Genomic DNA, 25,934 nt, shown 5'->3' with positions numbered 1-25,934 from the left:
TCATCAATCATAGGAGAGTAAACAGTTTGCTCTAAAGAACCTGAGGGCTTGCTGTGGTTTTGTCCCTCGAGCACTGAGAGCTGTGCTCAGCGCTGGGGCCAGGAGTCGCTCCTGTGCACTTCCCCTGCCTTGAGTCCTGCCATCTCCATCCTGGAGGCTAATTAAACTGCCTTCATTCTAGAATAGGACAGAAAAAAAGTAGAAAAAGGGTGTAAGCATTTCTTGGAGTGTCAAACACAAAAGTAATGCTAGTAGCATCTACCATTCTAGTTGCAAAATCAATACCTTGGCTTAGGAAGTATGTGGGAGAACAAGCCGTGGATCTCTCACAGCTTGACACCTCTGATGATCAAACACAGAAATACAGTGTTTCCCACTAGCTAGTCCCCCTGTACACATGACAACAGACACACCACAACATGCAGCCTGGGAGAGAACTCTGCAGCCCAATACTGAGGGAGAAAACTCACGTAACTCTAAACACCAAGACTCACACTGATTTCTCCTCCACCCCCATTCTCCTCTTTAATACTCCTTGGAGAATTAAAGTCATAATAAATTTTAGAGGACTGGGGCTATAGCTCAGTTGGTAGAGTGCTTGCCTTGTACTCACAAGGCCCTGGGTTCAATCCCCAGCACCACCAAAAAAAAAAAAAAAAAAAAAAAAAAAAATGCTTAGAGACTTAAACTGGAGTTCCTGAATGTGTTTCTTCTATGTATGGCTTTATTCTCCACCCAAAAGGACTTAGGTTAGTGCTATAAGCTGAAAAGTAAAGAATCCTTTCCTAAAAAAGTGTTCGCAAATTGTGTTTACCACTGGAGGGCAGCTTTCTTCCCCATTTTAGCTGTATAGGCTGAATTACTGCAAAATAATTGCATATTTTATGCAAAATATAGCGAACTAAAGCACTGATAGGTAAGCTACGTTTACCTTGTGGACCACTGGGTCTGATTTTCAACATTCCAGTCATGCAAAAGAAATAACTGGGCCTGAATTCACAGACCATTCAAAACCTAAATGTGGATGTAACCACATTTTTGAGCTCTTAAAAAAAAAAAAAGTCTTATGAGATTTGAGAAGTTATCAGATCATAAGAGAGGATAAACTGCCACAAAACTTACCAAACACAAGTACCACCCACTTCCTTCCTCCTCCATCTCCACACAAACAAGCACTTAAGTGCTTAATAATAAAATGTGCATAGATCTGTTTTCACATTTTGTTCATTTTCCATTCTGTATTTTTGCTTGCCTGAGAGTATTTTTGAAAACATTTATTTAAATTCTGAGTATCATAAGAAACATAAATAACAAAAGAATCAATAGCAAAGGCTTCCATTTTAGATATTCTAGAAGACATCTGTATAAACAACTCTCATTTTGAAAAATCAATTTAAAAGCATATTCAGAAATGCACTAAAAGACTTGCTCGCGGGTTCTCTCCCTGTTGCCTATTTAGGGATACAACCCGGGATTAACAATGTAAGTGCAAGGAAGCCCATCTCAACCTTTGACCTACCTCACAGAACATATAGAGAGACAGCAACGTGAGCCCAAGGTTATACACCACTAAAATTCCCCGGCAAGAGAATGGCTGTTTATTCTTCATGTATTTTGGTCCCAACCATACAATTAGTAAATAAATGACAGAGCAGACAAAAGTAGGTATGTAATTGTCCAGAAGAAACCATCCTTTTACTCTGGTATCTGAAAAACAAATGAAAAATATTTAGTAATTAATAAGGTAAATATAAAAATGAATGTAACTTTCAAAACATTAAAAAAAATTTCTAACCATGATTCTATAAATTTCTAACACCCATCCACACCCACACAGCCACACAAACACACACATATACTGCTTTTGTTTTTTTGGTAATGCTGGGAATTGAAGCCAGGCTTTGTGCATGCCAGGCAAGAGCCTACTAGTGAGCTACACCTCCAACACAAAGTCACCTGATATTAATGCCCCTAATCCTGACAAAGCAGAAAAGGAGGCATGAATTTTCAATATATACAAGGTGAAGCTCCTTATTATGTTTTGAATAATAATGTGCACCATTTGCTTTTTTTTTTGTTGAGTCAAATAATTATAAAAATATGCTTTTTAAAAAAATCTAAAAGAAAACTAGGAGAATGCCACATTTCCCATTAACTGGATTAGCTAGATTTGTAGAGTTACACATAGAGTCACAAAATCCAAGAAATGGCAGTTTGAACTCAAGTCCTCCATGTCAGTAAGAATGCCCCTTATGTTCAGACTCAGAAAACAAGCCATTTAGCAAGGTTAATGACACTGCCCCCGATTAAAAAGACAGCACCTGCCATGAATGCAGTGGTCAAAGGAGAGGACAACATGCTGGTGATGCAGCCATGATGAGGTAAGAACTATTTAAGGTATTTAAGGAGCTATTTGAGGAGGAGCTTGAGAGAGAGGACCTGCGCTGATTCAAGGGAGCTGCTGGTATAGGAGAGACCTCCCCTCCCTATCTCCATTCCCAGGCAAGGACAGGGAGGGAGAAGAAAAACAGGCCCAAGTACCTGCCTGCAGCAAAGGGGCTGATGGCTGGATGAGGAACTAATTACCAGCCTTCCTCTCCTGCAGACACCCTATACCTTCCCAGTGTTTTCTCTCATGGCTTCCCAGAGAGATTGCCTCCCCATCATCCTAGGAGGGTGGAGGGTTAGTGTCAGTACTACAGAACTGGTGGCTCAGAGAAGTCCTTCAGAGGAGGCAGGTCCCAGAGACCTCAATAAGGGAACTGTTAACACCTCAGCCTCCAGAACAGCTGGGATTACACAGCTGCATCATTGCACAAACCTATTTGTGGTTTTTCTTGAATCTTTATGTGAACTTAAAAAGCTCAGAAATAGAGACATTAAAATAGGGGACTATAGGTGACATTAAAAGAAGGCAATATAGAGGTGATTTACTGTCCAAAAGATACTGGAGGCTAAGGAGTCTAACAAGTGAACTGGAGTATATGTATTCCCCTCTGACATGACACTAAGTAAAAGACCATGAAAAAGCCCTTAAGGGCTGGGGATGTAGCTCAGTGGCATAGTCCTGCCTAGCAAGCAAAGATCCTAGGTTTGATCCCTAGCACTGCCAAATAGAGAGAGAGAGAGAGAGAGTGTGTGTGTGTGTGTGTGTGTGTGTGTTTGGTGTGGTAGCACATGCCTGTGGTCCTAGCACTCAGGAAAAGTCAAGGCAAAAGGATCACTTGAGCTCAGGAGTTCAACGCCAGCTTAGCCTCAATAAATAAATGAATAGCCCTTGAAATTGTGAAAGTAGAAGAGTTTTAACCCCTACTGCAGCAGAGCATTTTGGAAACCAGTTCTTTAAGAGAAATCATAAGAACTGAGAAAAGCATACCACTGTGATGGTAAAAGCTGTAGTATGCTCAAGCTATAAAATTTGTAGCCTAATTTGATCTCCAGCTGAAGCAGCAGAAGGCCACCCACAGCAGCTCTATGTTTCTGCTCCTGGAGCCAGGGCATACCACCCCACTTTCACAAATGCCAAGGATGTCATCAAGCCTCTTGTTACCCAGGGTAACAAAGTCTTTTACAGAAAATGTTAACATTTTCTAGAATCTCCTCATGCAATATTTACAAGTGGCTATAATGGGCACAAGGGTGGGGTGGGTGAGAAAAACCAAAAACCACCTTACCTCGGGGGCCCAGCAAGGCCTTGAAATAGGTACTGAGTGATGCATCAAAATGTTCCATTTTAAAAACCTATTAAGAAGGAAAAAAAAGTCATTGATCAATCTTTCCTCAAAATGCTTTTTATGTAGTACTTTATCATAAAAGAACAAGAACAAATTCTTTTCACAGACTATGTGATGGACAAGGTTAAATTTCTCATGTTAAAACAGAAGTTTTCTTTTTAACACCCAAAAGAAACTTATGTGCTAGTTCTAATTTGAAAATCAAAAGGAAAGACACAATCTTGTGAATTCACTTTATAAATGAAGCGCCAGCTTTCTGAACTTTTCTCAGTTCCATAAAAACTCTTCCCGTGAAGCTGAAATCTCAGTGGGAGAACAGTGGAAATGGATTTAAAGGTGGCAGACTGAGACAATCCGTCTGGGCAGGAGCCTATGCTCACACGACAGGGACAGGAAGGCCTGCACAGGAACGGAATGCCACAGGGAGAAGAGGTGGGCAGGGTTGGTGTCCTCACTTGTCACTGTTGTTAATTATTACCTCAAAACACTTCATGTCTACAGTAAAAAATGAAAATATTAAATACTGAAAAAGACTGTCAAAAATCTCATCACTTTTCTCCAACCCAATCCCTCAGCTCCAGTCAGAGAGGCTTTCAGAGACAGTTCCCCTTTTTGAGTACAAAAGGGTCATGTTAAATGGGTATTTTTATAATTCTGGGTTGCAACCCATTAGAAGATGATCAAGTCAACTTAGCATTAAAAATAATCATAATTTGATCATAACAGAGAACAAAAATGTTTTACCCTTAGTGAGAATGAATAAATATTATTTCATAAAACTTCAGTTTTACTGTGTCAAACTTTTAAGTGCCATGTATTCAGCTGTGCTGTAAAATATATTCTTACTATGGGGAAGGCACAGTTTAACAAATTTAGAAAAGTACTGTTGTCTACAGAACTGTATATATTACTTGCTTGTTTTTGCTTGGTAAAATAATCTTGGAGATAGTAGTTGCATATTTACCTCCACCTTCTAAGATTCTGTAGTTCTTTGCATTTTCTTCCCACTTAAGATTTACATTTAGAGGGTAGCTAAGCATCTTTTCATGTGCATATTGCTTAGATTTTCTTTATTAAATTTAGGAGGCATGCATTTTCAACTTTCATGGCCACTCCTCTTATACAAACAACCTGGTAAACACCATAACTTCCAAGGGTAAAGGCAAAATCAGGTTTTTTTTTTTTTTCTTTTTTCTTTTCTTTTCTTTCTTTTTTTTTTTTTTTTAACTAAACTGTTAGTCATTTAGTGATACTTCTTTTCCTTGTCTTGCAACACTGAAGCACATGTATTCCTTGGCTAATTTCAAAATAAACTACTTTATTCATGAAATTATCTGGTGATTCTAGTAATTACAATTAAGCCATCCAGCCCAGATGTGATACAGAGAGAGAGGAGGCAGGGATGACATTGTGAAAGCAACAGTTAGCTGGGTTCTGTCCCGAAGGGACCTGAGGAGGTTGTGACTCCCTCAAGTTGTGGCCAGAATCCAAGAAAGCACCAGTTCCCACACACCTAGGGCAGTCACCTTTGTCCCTTATAGCTACACAACCGTGGGACTTGGTCCTTCTGAAAAAAAGACCCTGACTACTGAACTGGATAACTGATACATAAGCTGCTCACCGGGGACAGATTTACCTGCCTCCAAGAGGTTTTAAATCTAGATCTTATAAAATAGTAGGTTATTCTGCTTTTTAATAATGGGTCACAATGGAGGTACAATAGTCAGGCATTAAGCCTGGCAGGGTATTAAGCAGGTACAAAGGCATAACTTTAGCAAGCAGATGAGTAGTTCAGTGCTGGGCTCTTTATCTGACAGCTAGGCTTTGAAACCCATTTTTTTCCTACTTACTAGCAATGTGGCTTTGGAGAAGTTATTTAAACTCCTATCTGTAAAAGGGGGAGAATAGTAATTACCTCTAAGATTAAGATGATTAAATGATTTAATATAATAAGACCCTTAAAGTGGTGCCTGGCACACTAAGCCCTCAATGCGTTTTCAACTGAACGTCTGCCACAGGATCAACTCCATGATGAACACTGTCAGCCATCCATGGCTATTCATGCTGCTTGGCAGCAGCACTATCGGCCTTCTGAGCTGAAATCATTGTCCTGTGTACTAAGGATGGTTAACTTATCCCTGGTCCCTGTCTGTTAAATGCCACCAGCGAGTCCCCATCATTACAACAACCCACAATGTTCACTTCTAAGTCTTAACACACTCCCCTAGGGAAATAGCAATGGAAGGTAAGGGAGCTGTTAACATCTCAGAAAAGAAATTTGCCAGAAAGAGATATTCTCTAAACATGAAAGGCAGGGCTAAAACGAATATACTAATTACATAAGTAAATGTCAAGCATCTACTGTGTACAAAGGTTTGTCAAATGGGGATAAACACCAAGGAGCATACCTGGCCACCTAGAACAAATGAGAGGTTCATAAAAGAAGCCAGAAGCAATAAACCAAAAGTGAAATGCAATTTCAAAACTTAGATGTTAGAATGATGCAAAAGAACAGAAACTGCATAAACATACTTAATACCATGCTGCAAGAATAAGTTAAAATAACAGTATTTGGAATCTAACATCAGGAATATACCTCACAAAAACAATAAGGGACTCATTCATTGCATTTTCAACTAAGGGGCCTTTCAGAGGGTTGCAATCAGTTTCAGTTTCTATGTAAGAAGAAATACACATAAGGAGGATATAGAAAAGATGGAAACAAGGGGAAAATGTTTGAAAAAATGGAATTTGGCTTAGGGGGTAGGGGAAACAGGGCAGAAGAACAATAGTGAACTGGGACAAAATTAAGATCCAGGAATTGCTGCAAATGACCCACTATTACAAGGACAGCAGCCTAGGACAGAGTCCAGTTTGAGAATTTAGGTTAACATCATGCCTCTAGAAAAGCAGCCTGATTAAACATAAGGTAAAACTTCAGTCCAAGAACACTGGACCTAGCAGCAGGCTATCACAAGAGACTGTGGAATTTAGTATTTGGAGACATTGAAGAGTCCTGTGACAAGCCATCTGTCCTGAATAATCTGAGTCTAAACCCATCTTGAATAGAGGCCCAGGAGAAGCCAGTGAATGCAGGCGTACTTTTTCATCTTTATAAAGTGGAATGTCTTTACTACAAAAGCACATGCAAGAGATGACTTTGCCAGAAACAGCCAATCTGTTCTTAGACTGCAATTCTTCTCAGTGAGAGAATTCTCTTGGATTTGTAGAACATTTTAATATCAAGCTTAGGAACATACTGAAAAATTAGCAAAATAGACTTTAGAAGAAAAGATATGTGGAAAACAACAATCTTTAGAGCCATTTGTTGTTCCTGAAATGTCCATGATGCAAAGGGAGAAAGATGGGTAAAGGTGGTTCTTGGAACACAGGTCCCTAATTAGTAGCATCTTCACCCATGAAAGTCAGGCCTATTCTGGGCTGGACACGGATATGTTAAGTATTTTCTCCAAACTCTCCTGCTATCATGCCTTCAACTGCTAATGTATTACACTCTTCTCAGACAAGGTTGTTTGTTCTTATACAAGTTACCAAAAGACATCTTCACTAAAGGTTTCCTTGTTATCATTTACCCAGCACAATGTCATGCTTTTGTCCAGCAGCCACAGATCTCCACAATATATATTCACGTTTTTATTCACACCACACACTTTCCAAGTGCCTACACCATGTACCAGACATTTGAGACTCAAAGGCCCTGAGAGATAGAGCAGGCAACAAATAAAAATTCAGGCTGTTGGGGAGAAGAAATATGCAGAAAGAATAAATAAATATATACAGTACCCCCCACACAGTTTCAGTTACAATCCCTGTAAAATGACTGATATTCCAAAAATAGTGAATGGAAAACTCCAGAAACAATTCCTAAGTTTTAAATTACATGCTACTCTGAGTAGCATGATGAAATCTCACACCATTCCCCCTACCCAGGATAGGATGTGAATCACCTTTTTTCCAGGGTATCCATGCCGTATATGCTACCTACCCCAAAGTCTCTTGGTTATCAGATTGACTGTCAAGGTATTGTAGTGCCTTGTGTTCAAGTAGCCCTTACTTAATAATGGCCTTAAAAATACAAATGCTGGCAATTTGAATATGACAAAGAGAAGTCATAAAGTTCTTTCTTCAAGTGAAAGGGTGAAAGTTTATCCTAGTATGTACGTACGGGGAAAAAAACAGTATATATAGGGTTTCATACTGTGTGTGCCTTCAGGCATTTACTTTAGGTCTTTGAATGTATTTCCGATGGACAAGGGAGGACTAGCTATATTAATTATGGACAGAAACACACTCACATATATATGTGAAATAATTGCTAGTAAGAAAAATAAAACAGGGTAAAGGGAATGAAATGAATCATGGAGTAGGTATTTATTTTAGAAAATGTGGTTAGAGAAGGCTGCCCAGAGAAGATGGGAACACAGCAGAGACCTGAATAGCAAGAGAAGCCATGTGTCTATCAAGAGGAAGGATGTCCTACTCAGAGGGACATATGAGCACAATGGCCCTGAAGCAGCGGACAGTCACAGGGCACACCTTGCAGGGAGTATGTGGCCCAGGGGCTCAGAACAGAAGAGGGTGCCAATTCTTAACTGCTCACATTGCCTCTGCTCCTTCACCCTCCCAGCTACAGCCTGCCTGCCAACAACCTGCCCTTTCCATTCTCATCTCCCTTGCCGAGCGTCATCTGTTGTGCCACATGAACAGTACAAAAGGTCTCAGCAAATGAATTCTTCCTAGCCATGCTGGGCTGGCCTGCTCTGCTGGGTAAATTGGGCACTTGCTGAGAGGCCTGTGGGTCAACCTATACTCTTTTGTACTTTTCTAAAGGCATGGGAGGCAGAGGGGCCTGCAAAGTCCTTGACACTTTGCCTAGTGATCTCGAACTGTGAGAACAGCACAACCCACTTAGCACAAGATGCCCAATCACACTGCCAGGTGTGCAGGCTGCCTAACTGCCAGTCTTCATCTTCCAAGCTGTGGGTCTGTGGCATCACTTCTCAATAACCCTTCTCACCCTACAGGCAGCCTGAGTGCTCTGAGCTATGTGGGAACACAGCTGGCTCTGTACAATTGTTACAAAAGAGACCAAGCCCAGGCACTGAGCCCCTGGAAAAGGAGCTTTGGTCCCATACGCAGCAGAAGAATAGGCCATTCTTTGATCTGACTGGTTCTCCACAAACTGATAGGAAAAGAGAGCATGACTGCGGGAGTCAGCACCTCCAGAAACTAGACCCTGTTGACACAAAGCCCGAATCACTTCCTATCCTCTTTAACCAGGAGTCCCTGACCTCCATTCAACTTAGGGGGTTCCCCAGGATTATAGGTCACAACAGGGAGTAACAGGATTCATTTTTCAAGACTCCAACCATAACAGCATCCAAAAGCTATTCACTAGTTCAAAAGCCACACACAGAAAATGATGAGAAAGAAAACAGAGTAAGGGCAGGCAAACTAGAATAGGTTTTAAAGAACTCTCTCTTTTTAATGCATGTTTCCCAATAGACACTCTTCGCTGAGAGCCACTTCTATAAAATTCTGGAGGATTTTTGGCAATCCTGCAACTACATTATAATTGTGCCTTGTTTTCACTTGTGCCCACCCCCCAGTGCACCTGCTGACTACCCCTCAAAGTGCAGTGTATGCCTAGGTGAATCATGTGTGGGAGGTTAAATAAACACCAGCACTCACTCCCAACTAATACTAAACAGAGTTACTGGAATCATGCTTGAAAAACAACACTACACCACAATAAGCTTTATAGCAAGTCAGTCCCCTCCTCCTTCCTTCTTGTGAGCTCCCAAAGACAACAAAAGTGAGGGGATGGGGTAGGGATGGCAACAATGGGGGACACTTGCTTGGGCAAATAAAAGGACAGGACAGAGTGAGTTGCTGCCATGCAGTTCTCAACATGAAACAGCTGTCTCCACAAGAATGCAAATGCTGAGCTTCTTGGCCATTTCTATCTGGTGCAGGGAGAAGTGGGAAGGCTGCACACAAATGAAAGGTACTACTGGGATCTTGAGGTAAATCTGCTTGAACAGATTAAAAAAAAAATTTATATATATATATATATATATATATATAGATAGATAGAGAGAGAGAGAGAGAGAGAGAGAGAGAGAGAGAGAGAGAACTTCCTAAACTCACAATAAAGCCATTTGCTGACTTGAAGATGTTTGGGGTTTCAAGCCTTGGTTCGTCTGGCTGCAAAGCAATGCTAGCAGGTGGAAGTCAGTCAACTTTGAAATCTTCCTGTGAAATCAGTCAAGTCACATTCCTTTTGGTTTAAAAGTATATTTATTGTAGAAGTCTATTGTCTAAGCATAACTTCCCATCAGAGGCTTTTTTTATTTTATTGAATCGTAAGATTTCATCAAAAATGAGTCAACTGAGCTCAGATTACAAACCCATGAGCTGGAAGAGGACAGCCTGAAATTTCCCTGCCTGTTCTCTTTTCTCATGCCCATCCATTCCTTTTCACAGTCAACTTGTTAAGCAGGCATGGGAACACTCTTCAAGTTGGCTGCCAGTTACACAAAATAACAAAAAATTAAATAGTGCTTTAACTTGATAGTCACAACCCTGTTTCTTGGATTTAAAAGGGTTTTCTAGGTTGGGAAAAATCAGCTCCCAAATGAAAGGAGGAAAATAACCACCTTGCTCAGAAATGTTAAAATACAAAAGACTGTATGGGAAAGAACACACAAGCACTAATAAGTTTTCAGATACCCCTCTAAAATGCTGGCATTTAAATAAATAATAACAATGGATCAAATCTTGGCTCCAGAAAAATACCTGCCATAACAACACTGGTAACTCAGATCCTGTATGGTCATTCCAATAATCTATGAAGCTCCGCTCATTTTTTTCTCCTGTAGAATTCCCACAAGTCCTAATCTCCATTCCAAGGGCATAACAAACTCTTGTTATGCTCTGATGAAGTCTTTTTTTCCTATCATACATTATACATGGAGAAAAAGAAAAGACTTCTTTGGGGGTCTTGTCTAAAGTAAACGCAAAAGTGGGGACACTGATGTTCTGCAAAGCACTGCCACAAGTCAACCCCAAGGGTGGAACTTCTTATTCCGTAATGGATGCTTTGGGGGAAAGTTTTACATGTTGCAACGACTAGTATTGCCTTGTACTAAAGTGAGATTAAACAGAGTCAAAAGATAAACCTCTAACACCTGCCCCTTGGCTGCCACCAGTTAGTTAAAAAGTACTATTTCAGAGGCTGGGGGTGTAATTCAGCTATAAAGTGCTTTCCTAGTATGCATATAGCCCTAGGTTTGATCCCCAGAACTTCAAGAACAAAACAGTACTATGTCAACTTTTACTGGAGGAGGAGATTCTTTTAAGGCAATGGAGAATCACCCAGTGGCTTTGTTCTTAACTAAATCATCCGTAGTCCTTCCTCTCTGCTCTGCTTTGTCTTCACTTCCAATCTTTCTCCTTTCCCACATTAGGAGTGACAAAGCCCCATTTCTGTGGTCTCTTGTAGCTATGCTGTCTGGACCACTCACTGGCACACAGCACTTCCACTCTGATGTGACCTGGATACATCCGACTCAGGCATACAGTAACATACTCTGCACCTTCTTGGTTAAAGCCCAAACTTGTCAAGGGCAAGTGCTCCTATTTGTTCTGAGTACATTAAGTGTCCATGGGTGACAGTATAAATGCAGGGATACAGCTGCTACTGCAAAATAAAAAGGAAGAAAACAGCACATCTAGACTACAATAGCGGCTTCCTAAAACTTGAGACTAAATCCTAGCTATAGAAGGCATTGCTCAAGTAGAACATCCTGAAGACTAGTAATCTAAAATGCTCTTATCTGCTACATGATCAACAAAGGCATTGAATAAAGTGTGAAAAAATTAAAAATTAAGAAGAAAAACACACATACCCCCTTCAACATTCAAGGGAACATCTTTCCAATTCAGAGATTTTTTCCTAGTCTTTGAAGCAATATATAAATACACCTGATCTAAGAAACTCAGAATCTTTTCAGCAATGGGAAAGGTATACTAATATGATCTTCCTATAACTTAATGCTAGGGGAATTTTTATTCACAGCTAAAAGTACAGAACATATGTTCAAGTTCAAAGTTCTTCCCCTAACTCTTAGTAGGGTTTAGCCTTTAGAACATGGACCCCCACAAACCAATCCACTCAATTAACAATTGGGGGCAATTGTTACTGGACAAAATTACTTATCATTTGAAACCAAAGAACAAGAACTGGCGATAATTTTTGTTTAGACAAAGCACATTCTGTCATGTTTGGAAAAAGACAATAATAACAGACACACAGAATGCTCCCTGCGGGTGAGTGAGACTGGACTTAGAACTTGGCTCTTACATAACTTTGCTGACAGTAACTAATTAATGCCTATAAGGCTGCAGTGAAGTAAGGTAAAAGATGCTTCCAGAGTGGGGGGATCTAGTCAGCCCTGTGACTGGTTTTATTTCTGTATTCTCAGGGATTTCTAAAATGATTGTTCTTTATGTTACTTTTGAAAGGCAGTTGACTCAATGAGTTAACAAATATGTAATGTGTGACTACCATGTGCCAAGCAGTATATTGCTTGTTAGGAAAAGGACATGACCCCTGCCCTCCTGAAACTTATAGTAATAAGAAATGCGTAAAGACACCTGAGTCGATCATATTTGAATAGTGGTGGCTAGAAGCATACAATCTGAAGCCCGCTACCCCACCACTTATCAGCTGTGTGACCTTGAGCAAGTTATTTAATCTTTTTATGCCTTAGTTTCCTAGTTTGTAGGATAAGGGTATTGTAGTGCCTTCTTCAAGTGACTAAATGACTTGATATATGTAAAATGCTTAGACTAGTGCATGGCACACAGTACAAAAATATATTATCATCATCATCACAAAGACCTTTGAATTGATCAATTTCACATTCAATTTTTATGAAAGTGTTTTTCTAGGCCATAAATTGGAGTTTTGAAAAAAGTCAAGGGCAACTGAAACTTTCCATACCTCACAGCTTGTTCTTTTAGATGGAAGCCATGCTATAAGGATACTTGTGAATCATGGAATTTGAAAGAAACTCTAGAAAAATTCTGGAATGTTAAGAAGATGTTGGTCATGGACTTTTTTGTGAGTTCAAGTGTAGATCAATGTCCATCCACCCCAAAAATGAACCCAGGTCTCCTCCTCTACAGTTTAAAATAGCTCTTAAAATAGCCCCAGCAGTTTTCGATAGTGCGTCTTCATGTGTATTTTGTTAAAAAGATGGTGACCATATGTCTTAGTACTATTTGAATACAAACAGCTTTATTTTTGAGAATAAGAGAATTAACACAATTTAAAATGACATTATCAAGTTTTTAAGATACTATACAAATAAAAACCAGTTGCGTTCACCTAAAACAGTAATAGAGGCATTAGAAATCTCTGCGATTAAGACCCAGAGAGGAGGAAAAAGGTCTCATTTTCATACTCCCATCTTTGTTTCCATTATATCTCAATCAGTGATAAAATTCCAAGCTTATTTGCTTCAAGTGTTGTGATTTTCATTTATAATGCAATTATCTGTCCTTTATCCACAAACCTCATTAGGCTCCAAGCTCTTCAGAGGGACATTTCTGGTGTTCCCATTTGCATCTCCAGAGAACATGGACGCGTGCATGACAGATTTGTTTTCTGGATGAACCACGAATGAATGAATGAGTGAATAAATGCCTTCATGGCTTTCTAGCGTTTCAGATCAATGGTTATCAGACCTGGCTACATCTCAGAATCACCAAGGAGCTTTAAAAAAACATAGATTTCTATGGATAATCCCTTGAAATCTTGATTTAATACCTAAAGGCTGAGAAATTTATTTGTTTTTAAAGTTCCTCAGGTAAGTCTGAGGCACAACCTGCTTTGGGAACCATTGAGATACACATTTTAAAAATTGGGTTTTTGCGCTCAAGCAAAACCCCCTGCAGCTCTTGAAGTTTTGTTACCTTGAAAGTGTCCATACTATAGTGACAGAGTCTATACTAGGAGCATGGCCTCAAGGACAAGCTAATTTTTGATTCCAACAAATTTTATTATAGTCCCTTATATGCTCGAACTTCACCAGTTGAGGGTGAAGGGGAATCATTTCTTTTCAAACCATCCCTCAAGATAAAATAAAATCCTGTCAAGGTAGAGACCAATTCTCATATTTTTCAAACACTGAGTCACATGGTACACATCACATATAAACAGCATGCATTAAAACTCGTCAGGTCTTCCTCCATTTTGGAATGTTGTAAAAAATACCACTGTGAGACCTCTAACACCTGTCACTACCTCCTGAGCCAGGTGTCAGTGGTAGTCATGTCTGCAATGCTCTGGGAGGGCAAGGGACTTAATGATCTTGCTCTGTGTAATTTCCAGCAGCTATTTCTGGTACACGGAAGGCATTCAGTAACTACTTGTTTAATCATACTGAACTGGGGCAGGATGGGACACTGCTGGGCTGCCTCCACCAATGGCACATGGTTGGTCAATTGTGGACACTACTGGATAGAGGCAAAGTAGACAATGGGAGAAAGAATCTGGATACTGGCTGACAGATGTGGATTCTGGCTGTTGCCATCCATCCTCAGCTGAGTCACCCTCTATTATGCTATCTCAGTACCTGGATTAGATGAGCTCAAGCTTTCTTCAAACTGGTACCTATGGAAGGCAGCCTTTGTAATGGTCCCCACTGACCCCCTCCTCCTGACCCAGGATTGTGCCAACAGAACACAGCAAAGGGATATATATCACTTTTGGCATTAGGTTGGATGCTGTGGTTTCCATCTTGGTCAGCTGCTATGTTTCTGTTTCTCCATCACTGGCTCTGAGGGACACCAGCTGTCATGGTGTGGACAGTCCTGCAGAGAAGTCAACGTGGCAAGAAACAGGCTTTCTGCCAACACCCACCGAGTGAGCTTAGAAGCAGAACCTGAGGCTGCAGGCAGTTCAAGACGACTGCAGCTGGGGCTGCACCTCTAAGAAAGACCCCGAGGTAGAACAACCCAGTTAAGCATTCCAGGAACTAACCCTCAGAAATTGTTCAGGACAATAAATGTTTGTGGTTTAAACTAATTCGGGGTAATGTTTTACTCTGTAATAGATAACAGGCTTAGAAATTACATAGCTAGGGGACTGGGGGAAGAAGTTCTTAGAGTCTCCTTTGCCTTGTTGGCCTTCCTAAGTTACTACACACCACCAAACACAAGCATGGCCTAATAAAACATAAACGCACCCCCGCCCCATTTCACTGGAAGCGGGAAGAGAAGTGAAAAACTTGTTATCTAAAATAAGAATGTGATTGTGAAAACAACACTTTTATTACTAGCCTGAGACAAGGGACTTAACATACTGAGTTATCTACCATGAACTCAGTTTTTCAGACTCAGTAAGGAATTATCCTCATTGCCTAGAGAAGGAAACTGAAGTTCAGGGATTATAAATAACTCAGTCAAACCACAAATAGAGTCATTTAGTTAACTCCAGGTTTATAAGATAGGCTAGAAAACTGTCTTGGTTTTGGACATTTCCTGGAAGCAAGACTTAGAGTGTTAACCAGGAAATTTCAGACACCACAGGAAGTGCTGGGTCACCTTACTGCTCAGTAGATCAGAAAGATGTTACTTAACTTTGGAGTTGGTTCAAATTTTGTGCTCTCTGCAAGTCACCACACAGTTGACTTTTTAAAGTCCATCTTATAGCTATCATTTGGCAGAGAATAGTCTGCAATGCATTTTGAAATGTGACCTATTATTAAAATGAAAACAATAAACCTCTCTAGCTTTTAACCACACTACACCCAAGATATTATAGGATCTGTTTTCTATTGAAAATAAAACAATTGCTATTCTTATGATATATACTAGCACAGAAATTTTTCATCTTAAGATTCCACAAATTTGTTTCAAAATAGCAAGTGAATCCAAAGGACACCAATAACAACCCCTGGATCTCAGCAGGCCCTCTAGTGTGGCTTGAAGAGATGATGGATGACTGGTGGGCAACTCCCAGACCTTCATACAAAGGTGGGTGCTGTGGAAGGAGGGACAGGCTATTACAAAACTTTCTCCTCTTCAGAAGCCCAGAAGTGGCCAAAGGACACCACAACATAAGCAGTGTTCCTGGGGTGGTCACACACTGTGGGTCAGCAAGGCAGTGGTCCTTCATGTTTTAAAAAGACCTGTGTAACAGCTACTTTGATGGCTACACTCATAAAAACAGAAAATAAGGAATGTTGGCAGTGATATGGCGAAATTGTAATTTTAATATTAATTGCTGGTGGGATAACCAAATGGAATATCTGCTATAAAAAAAATCATTTGACAGATTATATAAAAGTGAAACAGAGCTTCCATATGAACCTTCAATTCCACTCCTAGGTATATATCTTAGAGAAATTAAAATACATGTTCATGCCAAAAACATACATAAATATTCAAAGCAGCTTTATTTGTAACAGCCCCAAAGTGGAATCAGCCCACAATCCCATCAGCTAATCAATGAACAAAATGTGGTATAATCATACAATGGAATGTGGGTCACCCATAAAAAAGAATGAAATACTGGTACTAACGACACTATGGATAAGCCTCAAAAAAAAAAAAAAAAAACTGTGAGAAGTGAAAGATGCCAGGCACGAAAGGACACATGTTGCATAATTCCATTTACGTGCAATGTCTTGAATAGGCAAATTATCATAGAAAAAGCAAGCACAGTCCATGGCCATACTACCCTGCATGTGCCCAATCTTGTCTGACCTTGGAAGCTAAGCAGGTTAGGGCCTGGTTAATATCTGGATGGGAGAAAGTAGAGTAGTGGATGCCAGGGGCTGATGGAAGGGAAGGGGGAATGCACAGTGGCTGATGTATGTATAGAGTTTCTTTTTCAGGTAATTAAAATGCTTTAGAATTATACATACTTAAAAATTAAGAATAAATTTTTAAAAACAGATACTAAAATGGAGCTTAAAATTTTTGATACTCAAGTCCACTTCTAGAAATATACACTAAAGAAATAAAAGCAGATGTGATTAATATTTACCTAAAGATTGTTACCAGTGATATTTATAATTGTATAAAAACTGGGGTAGAGGGCATAATCATTAAACATCCATCTGCAAATCAACCAGCTACAAAAATTATAGCACAGGCAGACAAATATTATGCTATCATTAAAATGAAGTTATTGAACATTTATTCTGGAGAAACGAAAACATATGTTCACACAAAAACATTCACAGCAGCTTTATTTATAGTAGTCCAAAACTAGAACACCAAGATGTTCTTCAACAGGTGGGCAGTTAAACAGACTGGTACATCCACACTAAGGATCAGTACTCAGCAGTAAAAAAAGAACAAACCATTGCTATACACAACCACCTGGGGAGACTTAAACTGAGTGAAAAAAGCTAATCCGCTTAGATAACATTTTTGAAATGGCAAAATTACAAAAAGGGGGAAGAGACTGGCAGTTGCCAGAGTTAGAAATGGCATGGAGGCAGGAGGGAAGAGGATGCAGCAGTAAGTGGACAGGTGTGGACAGGAACACTCTGTATTATCCCAGTGATGTGTGCTGCAGTTCTGCAGAATGTTCCCAGCAGAGAAAACTGGGTAAAGGGGTTAGGGTTCTCTATCATTTCTTAAACTGTGTATAAATCTACAATTATCTCAAAATGTTTAATGAAAAATATTCACAAAAGTGAGGAAAACAGGCCAGCAAACAAGACTAAGTATTTGACTTAAAAACTCAACCAGTATCTGTTGCCCAGTTCACACAGGGGTGACTTTTGGGGCATCTGCAGCTGTAAAGGCAGGTGTGTGTTGGAAAGGGAACTCTAAACTGTGACTCTGTTCCCCAGAAGTTCAGTCTTTACCCAAACGCTGCTGTTGTAACTGCCCTCATCTTCACAGCACGCCAATCTGCTTCCCAGCCAACACTGATCTATATCCAGACCACTCAGATGACAGGGGCACTGTTGTGAGCAGCCTAACCTTCTGATTCCCTTCAAGGGATCATACACCTCACAGAGTTTTCAGAGAGAAGGAAAATCAGCAAGAAATGCCAAATAAAACCTCCCTGAACAAAACATGATCTTTAATGATTCAGAGGTATCTTGTGATCTTAAAATATTTGACTCAGAAATATAAATGCAAATCTCATTTACAGGATTGTAGATGAGCAGACATAGTAACTAATAAATTGATTTATCTATTATGACTTTATGACTTCATGTACGAAGTTCCTGCTATCAGTTTCCTTGCTACTTTCCTTTCTCATATATGGAACTCAGAAAACTTCACCAGGTTTGAGCTCGTGAAATTTCAGGTGTTTCTGATAATGAAAAAATAATAAAATTGTACTGCATTATAAAAGTAAAAACTGTCCTTTCTTCTACCTTCTGGACCATATTCTGATCAATCCTCTGAAAAACGAAAAAGGTTAAGGTTGAGAAGCACTTTTATAACGTGGAGGAGTCCTGTCATTATGGGACTGCAGCTTACTGGGGTGAGCATATGTGCAGGGGTCACACTCTGCACTGGGCTTTTTGCTGCCTGACGACAGAAAGGAGCCACTCAACTCCCACAGCTCTCCAAACCTCTATGGATGCTCTCCAGAAAAGGCTGAGGTGACTTCTGTAACTATCCCTGAAAATTCTCCAGCATGATTAGACCTCTTCAATGCTTTTCCAACAAATGTGCCACGTGTTTAACACCCCCCCCCCCACAACCATTAAAGGTGAAATTCTGAGTATTAGGTCCAAAGGTGATTACAATTTGGTGGAACTGCAAGGATACGAGCAAGTTACATTAATGTAGCTGAATAGTCTGACTGGCTAATAAGATTTTTCCTTCATTTTGGTTCTCCCCAAGCACCAATATTCAATGCTAAGCTGCCATAAAAGCCATTTTGCTGTAATGAAACGAAGAAAAGGAAGCTAGTGATCAAATTAACTTGAAGTCAATTAGATGCCCAACTACAGCCAGAACACCAAGGGAGAAATACCAACAGGTCCCAGAATGAATATTAAGGACACAGTTAAAAAGAAAAAAGAAAAAACAAAAAACAACAACAACAACAAAAAAGAAAACTCCAAAATAACAACAATAAAAACACTTTTTGTGTATAGAAGTTATAAAAATTCTCTCCTGGAGAAGTCAATCAGGTAAAATTTTAGGAAAAGAATTTAGATAGTAAAATGGTTTAACATGCCTATACTGGGCACCAAATGTACTCAAGGCAGTAATGGTAGGTGGTGGGGACTGACAAGGTGGTCTTTTTCTGGAAGCTCAGAAATCTATTATGCAGTTGGAACCCTTATTTTCATCTCATTTCAAAACACAGAAATTCATCACAAATTAACAACAGGCCAGCATATGGCTGTATCCTCACTTGGGGGTATGGGGAGGGTCACTGGATTATTTCCCTCTTCTTATAAAGATACTAATCCATCCCATCATGGGGATTCCAGCCTCATAACTTCATCTAAACACAATTATTTCCCAAAGACCCCATCCTCCTAATTCCATTGAAGGTTAGGGCGTCTGGTTATGAATGGGAGCAAAGATATCAAAGGTCTAGCCCACAACACAGAAGTATCTTCCATTTAAGAGGTAAAAGGTCCCAGTGTCTTGGGAGGCTAAGGCAGGAGGATGGAGAGTTCAAAGCCAGCCTCAGCAAAAGTGAGGCACTAAGCAACTCCGTGAAACCCTGTCACTAAATAAAATACAAAATAGGGCTGTGGATGTGGCTCAGTGGTGGAGTCCCGAGAGTTCAATCCCCAGGACCACCCCACCCAAAAACAGAGGTAAAGGAATGACATTTACAGTGTCTAAAGAAAATTTCCATTTTTAAAAACATAAGGTGAATAATTTTCCTTCATTCATCCAGTCAAGTTAATAAAAACATATGATCTTCCCCTTATGAAAAGGCTGTATTCCAGATGTTCCTTTGTAAATTAGTCAGTTAACTTTTGGAAAATGATTTTTGTCCATAGAAATAATGTTAAATAGTTCTTAACCCTTTGTGGGTCCCACATCATTATGAAATTCTGATTAAAGCAAAGGAGAACAACTGTTCTCTATCCCACATGACAGAAGATTTGGATAAAATCGACATTTACAGAGTCCTCAAAATCCTAGGAGTCCTCAGTGCCTGAGTGAAGAATCTAGCTGTCCATGGCTGAGAGATGTCCAGACCAGTCCTAAACTATTTAACTCATAATCAAGTGGTAAGGGCAGGAATATAGATTCTCATTATTCCTAAGAGAAAATGTAATCTGTAATATGTATAATTTGAGTTGAGTCCTCTGGGCTTTGACACTATATTGTAACAGTGCTTACTGAAATAAGAACTTCAACAAGCTACTAAACCATACAGAGCTTCATTTCCTGGTCTATAAACATGAGGAGGATAAAGCTTACACCTCACAGGTTTGCTGTGAGGATTAAATAAGATTATAGGAAACACTTGGCACAACGCATAAACACCTAAACTCAAGGTGGTTATTTTTATTATTTTTAGTAAACATTTACCAAACATACTTAATTGCACTGTTGTACACGTGGGGGAAAATCCGCAAGAAAATAAACCTGCTTTCAAAGAGGTCACAGTCTAGCAAGGGAGTGTGGTATTAGGAGACAGGAAGGGAGGGAGGGAGGGAAGGAAAATGGGATGGGGGAGAGGGGGGAGGGAAAAAGGGGTTGGGGAGAGGGAGGGAGAAAGGGTGGGTAGAGAGAAGAGAAGGTTCGTTCAAGGTTCATAACTCCCATAACTGGTCACTGCCTAAATGACTAGAACAGTAAGCACATTTTTTGTTAAAGCATGCTCCGTCCTTTTTATCTTCATTTCTGAAGCAGTTTCGGAACAGCTTCAGAGTGATAAAGGACACCCAGTCTTCTGTTGTAATGTTGGGGCACTTCAGGCCTCAGAAAGCAAAATCTCTCCCTCTGAAGCACTCCTGCCCCCATTTCATCTGCTCCTTTTCCTCCCCAAGGGCACCACAGAAACAGCAATTTCTCTTCCCCAAGGCAGGCCACAGAAACCAAAAAACTCACCTGTCTTACATAGATTTTTTTTGTCTTGGAGTCAACCATAAAAAAATTCTCTGAACCTGCCTCTTCTGAGAGCAGACCCCTAGTTAGTTGCTCATTTCAGGAAGGGTCCTGCCCCATTCCTGGAAGGAAGGAATGCTGCACAGAGAGGTCAAGAAGAATCTGAAAGACAGGCCTTGCTGAGTTTCCCCACACAGCTTATTAGCATGGACCACACCCTTCTGTCCAATGACAACTATATGGTTGTCCATGCTTCGATCATGGCTATGCAATGAGCCTCCATAAATCCTAAAAGACAGGGTTTCAGGAGCTTCTGCACAGCTGAATCCCAGAAGGCTCACAGGAAGGTGAACAAGAACTCATCCACTTGTGGGGAGGGAGGTACACACCAACTCCAAGTGACAGAAGTTCCTGTGCTGGGGACCCTTTCAGACCTTGCCCTGTGTATCTCATCTGACTACTTATTTGAATGCTTTAAAATATCCTTAAAATAACCCACGAGATGAAGGCATCCTAAGGTGGGAGTGGGGGTGGGAGTAGAATGCAAGGGCCACAAAGAAGAGATGTCCAGGAGTGGACAGGGTAGGGAGAGGAGGAAGCACAAGCTTCTGCCTTCTGATTTAAAGTATATGGAAAGTATAGGTGTAGGTTATTTGCAAAATCATGCTAATTTATATAAGTAACTTGAGTATCTGCAGATTTTTTATCTGTGGGCGGTCCCAGAACCAACCTCATTCTGCACCCTGAATGGGGACACCATCCAATGGGACAGGGAGCATAGGGACAAGTAGGGTGGAAGAAGGGACTATAGAAAGTTTTGCCTACCTAGAAATTTAATGTTATACTACTAATTTTATTACTAAGTCAATTATACAATATCACATGGGAATGTTTTGTAGCCTATTGAGTTAGAAGGCAAGCTACATAATTTGAATTAGTGAGTGATAATTAATAAAAATTCACTGTGCGGATACGTTCTTTTATGGGCGAAAATACAGACAATGAACTGTGCATTGAATTATTAATGTCAAGTGTTTAAAAGGCCAAGGGTAAACTAGGACCTAAGCCACTCATTTGCTTAGGAACGTAGGTACAGTCATCCTTTAGCATCAATGGGGAACTGGTTCCAGGACACATAAAGATTACCAAAATCTGCAGATGCTCAAATTCCTTATACAGTAAGTAAATAATAAAATAACACAGTATTTGCAAATAACCTACACACATCCTCCCATATATTTTAAATCATCTCTAGATTATTTGCAATACCTAATACAACAAAAATCTGAACAAGTTTAGTACAGATAACTTTCTTTTTTGAATATTTTCAACCTCTAGTTGGTTGAATCCAGGGATGAGGCACCCACAGATAGGAAGGACTGCCTCTACACTGTAGTCCTAAGAAAACATTAAGCCAGCTATGCCCCAACATGAACTGCACACTTTAGGAGGGTGAATTATTTAGCAAATTGCTATTTCCTTCACTAAATGGTCTGCTAATGACTGGCTGCTTACAAGAAAGTGATTTCTCCTATCCCATTAATATCTCTCCAGGAGAATCATAACCATTTAGAATCTAACCAAGATCAAAAGACATTTAGAAATTTTTTTCAAGGCTTTTACCTCGAAGATCACAATGATTACAATAGTCACTAACAAAAACTCAGTCTGTACTAGGTGCCAGTCTTTCTACTATAAATTTACAAGAATATTCTAACTTAATCTTTATGCCAGCCCTCTTGGATATACCTCCCCCTTTCACAGATGAGCACCTCGAGGCAGAGCATTTATGTCATTTTTCCATGGTCACAACGGTAGCAAGACGACTGACTCCAGGGCCTGGTAGTTCAAACCACAGTACCTCCCTGTGTTAGCATCTTTCACTGTGATGATAAACTTAAAAAGAGGAAAAGCTTATTTTGGCTCACAGGCTTAGAAGTTTTAGTCTGTGGTTGGTTGGCCCACTGCTTTAGGGCCTCTGGTGAGACAGTGCATCAGTGGCAGGTGGTCGGGGCAGAAGCAGCTGCTCACCTCCTGGCAGCTGGGAAGACGAAAGGGAGGAGTATCTAGGTTCCAACATCCCCTTCAAGGGAATGCCCCCCAAGATCTAACTTCCTTCCCCTAGACCCTACCACCCAAGATTGCCACAGGCTGACAACCAAAACCTTTGCACGTGAGTCTTTGGGAGATATTTATCCAAAATAGTACTCCCCAAGTTACAATAAATATAAAAAAGAGATGCTTATTTGTGAAAATTTATAAACTACAGGAAAAAATGGTTTCATCCTGAAGGAAAAATGGTTCACATAGAGCATTTAGCATGGAGCTATTCTACTACTGTAAAATAAATAAAAAAGCATAATTTTATTTCTTCTACCTTTTTCTGTGCCTTAATAAAAACACATAATGTTACATTTTAACACTACAGCAAACATTTTCTTCATACACCTAATTGGAGTTCTAGAGCAATATTTTTAATAAATGCTGTTAGTTATTCCTCCATTATTGGCCATTTAATATTTCCAAGTTGTTATTATTCTTAAATCATATTGCAACAAACATCTTTGCACATAAAACCTTAATTTTCTAAATTATTTCCATGGGTGAAACCCTCAGAAATTGGCTAATTGGGTCAAGGGGTCGTAATTTATACTACAAAATTTCTTTTCCAAAGCATTTTTACCTATTAACATTCCCAACAGCAGGGTTTATGTGAACAACCCATATAACTGCACCCTGGCCAGAATGGGGTAATCCACATGAAGGAAAATCATTTTTCACCAATTTAATCTGAAATAAAATGTTCTGTGGGAATGTAAAAAAAAATATAAATCATATAGAAATTCCAATAGCTGAATAAGTAAACATTAAATATATACACTGAAAGTTTGTAAACTGAGTCATTTCTTGCGAGCACATCAGAAAAATGAATAGCAAATTCTGTATCCTTTGCTTTCTAAAAGATGAACCTGTGAATCCAAGCTGGTAATTGCTAATTGGACATTTTTGTTAAGAGTTTTTTCTTGGATTATTAGCAAATAGTATATGCAATTGTCTGTATTCCACAAATGTTGCCCCTCAAACCAAAGAGCTAAGTCTAGTTATTTTTAAAGCCTCTCAGAAATATTGTACTTTACATAAACAATAGTAATATTTGAGAACAAGTATGTTTTTTTAGGAAGCACAGTTCAAGCATTTATTATCTATTTTGTCTAGGGATGAGGATTATTGTTTTTAAAAAATGGAATCCTCAAACCCAACCAGAATGGAACCTATAAAAGAACAGTAAATTTGGTTATGATGAGAGAGGGTCATAAAACTCTTTTAAAAAGCCAAATATTTTGTGTATTTAAGAACCTGAAGAAGACTTCTAGTTGGTTTTAAGTTCTGCACATAAAAACAGAAGATAAGCCATTTTTGCTACTCAGTAGCTGAGTCAGTCAAATTTGGTTTATTTCATTAGTATCATTATAAATAAAGCAGCATAAAATAGCTTGATTTTTCCAATTCCATTTTGGTGATCAGTTAGGAAAATAAATGACTTGCTCACAGAGAAATTTCATATGCATGTGAGAGGGCACAAGGGAGAAACCCAGACAGTCCTCTGCCTACACTTTTCAGCCCAGTCACCACATCTACAGTAAGTACAACAGCTTCTACTTAGAATCAGTCACTCCAACCTGGGTCATAAAATCCTCAGTGACAAATGGCCCACTATTCAGAATTAAGTCACACTGAAAGGAAACCTTCCTCAGCAAAACATCTGGCAAGTACAGAGATAAGGCATTGAAGGTTTAATAGGATGAGATGGCATTAACTCTGCCCTAATTTGTCCCAGCATTAAACAAATCTTACATCATTATAGACTGTGATGCCCCACTAATGAGTTAAGAGGATTTCATTATGAAACCATAATATTCTTGCTTTGGTGATTCCTTGGCTTCAGGGTTGGTAACATCACTAAAAATAGAAACAAACCAAAGATAATAATCATAATAGCAGATAACACTGAGCATTTAATAGGTGCTAAGCATCATAGCATGAACTTCATATGTCCAATTTAATCTTCTCAACAGTCCTATAAAGGATTATTTTTCCCACTCACAGGAGAAATGGAGGCTCACACATTGGAAATTACAGAGCCTGTACCTAATAGAAAATGGGATTCAAACCCTGGCTGCTGGCTCCACAATCTGAAATCTAAACTTTCACTCAAATGAGACTAAATTTAATCTTTTCTACTAGAAAAATAGGAAGAGAATCCCATGACACACTACGGATCTCAAGTAGTAAACTGAAGTTTTGTGAGAAACAATTCATGCTCAGGGCAATCTAACACCAAGACAATATGTGCAAAGATAGAATGTCAGTTTGCCAGCCAATAGTTACAATGCTTATGTGACATATACTTGACTTAGTTTTTCTTCCCCCTTTAAATGAATCACCAGACAAACTTTGATGTTCTAGAGACAACATAAGGGCAGTCATATCAATTCCTGGGCAGCAGGCCTGCTTAGAAATGACAAAAAAAGCAAATATAGTGATAACATGTTTCAGGGAGGCTGCAAAATGAAAAAGTCTCAGTAGAAATTTCTGGTTTGCCATGTCTTGCAGGATAAAACAGGACATGGACTAACAAATGTCTATTGTGGTCAGCACTAGTTGATTCCTAGAGCCAGAATGAGTATGAGTTTTCTCTCCCAGATTCCCTTTAAAAAACACATATGCAGCATGTAAGAAAATCAGTTATAGGACTATATCTACAGATATTAATTACGTAAGTTACATTCAAATGCACATTTAAAAAACATGAATTAAATAGAGTTATAGGAAAAAACTATGGGCTGATGACAGTGAGTTAGGGATAACACCTAATTTTAGATTAAAGCAGAAAGCACTGAAATGGGTTATAATAAAATTGAAAAAAAAAATTCTGAATTTCATCTCCAAAGCAGATATCAAACATGAGAAGGGTTAGGTTGAAGTCTGATGAAAAGAAATTCTTTCAGAGAAATGTGCAAAGAGTAGAAAAGGCCTGCGCAGATATTGCATAAATGGATCCCTACCTCTCATCAGCAGCTGGGAGTACAGATTAACTTGAGGCCACGG

General features: G+C 39.4%; 1 protein-coding gene across 3 annotated transcripts in view; it reads right to left on the bottom strand.

The window, feature by feature from the left end:
* The window catches only part of ELOVL5 (ELOVL fatty acid elongase 5), a 70,437-nt gene that overhangs the window by 21,093 nt on the left and 23,410 nt on the right, over positions 1 to 25,934 (bottom strand). For all 3 annotated transcript variants that reach the window (XM_079147657.1, XM_079147656.1, XM_079147655.1), the window contains 2 exons: positions 3,675 to 3,741; positions 1,520 to 1,707 (listed from right to left, as the gene is read on the bottom strand). In XM_079147657.1, coding sequence (XP_079003783.1) covers positions 1,520 to 1,707; positions 3,675 to 3,732 — 246 coding nt within the window. In that variant the 5' untranslated portion in view covers positions 3,733 to 3,741. The remainder of the gene's footprint in view (positions 1 to 1,519; positions 1,708 to 3,674; positions 3,742 to 25,934) is intronic.

Source organism: Sciurus vulgaris, assembly GCF_902686455.1.
Source record: "Sciurus vulgaris genome assembly, chromosome: 7".
NCBI lineage: Eukaryota > Metazoa > Chordata > Mammalia > Rodentia > Sciuridae > Sciurus > Sciurus vulgaris.
This window is presented reverse-complemented; position numbering and strand designations above follow the sequence as displayed.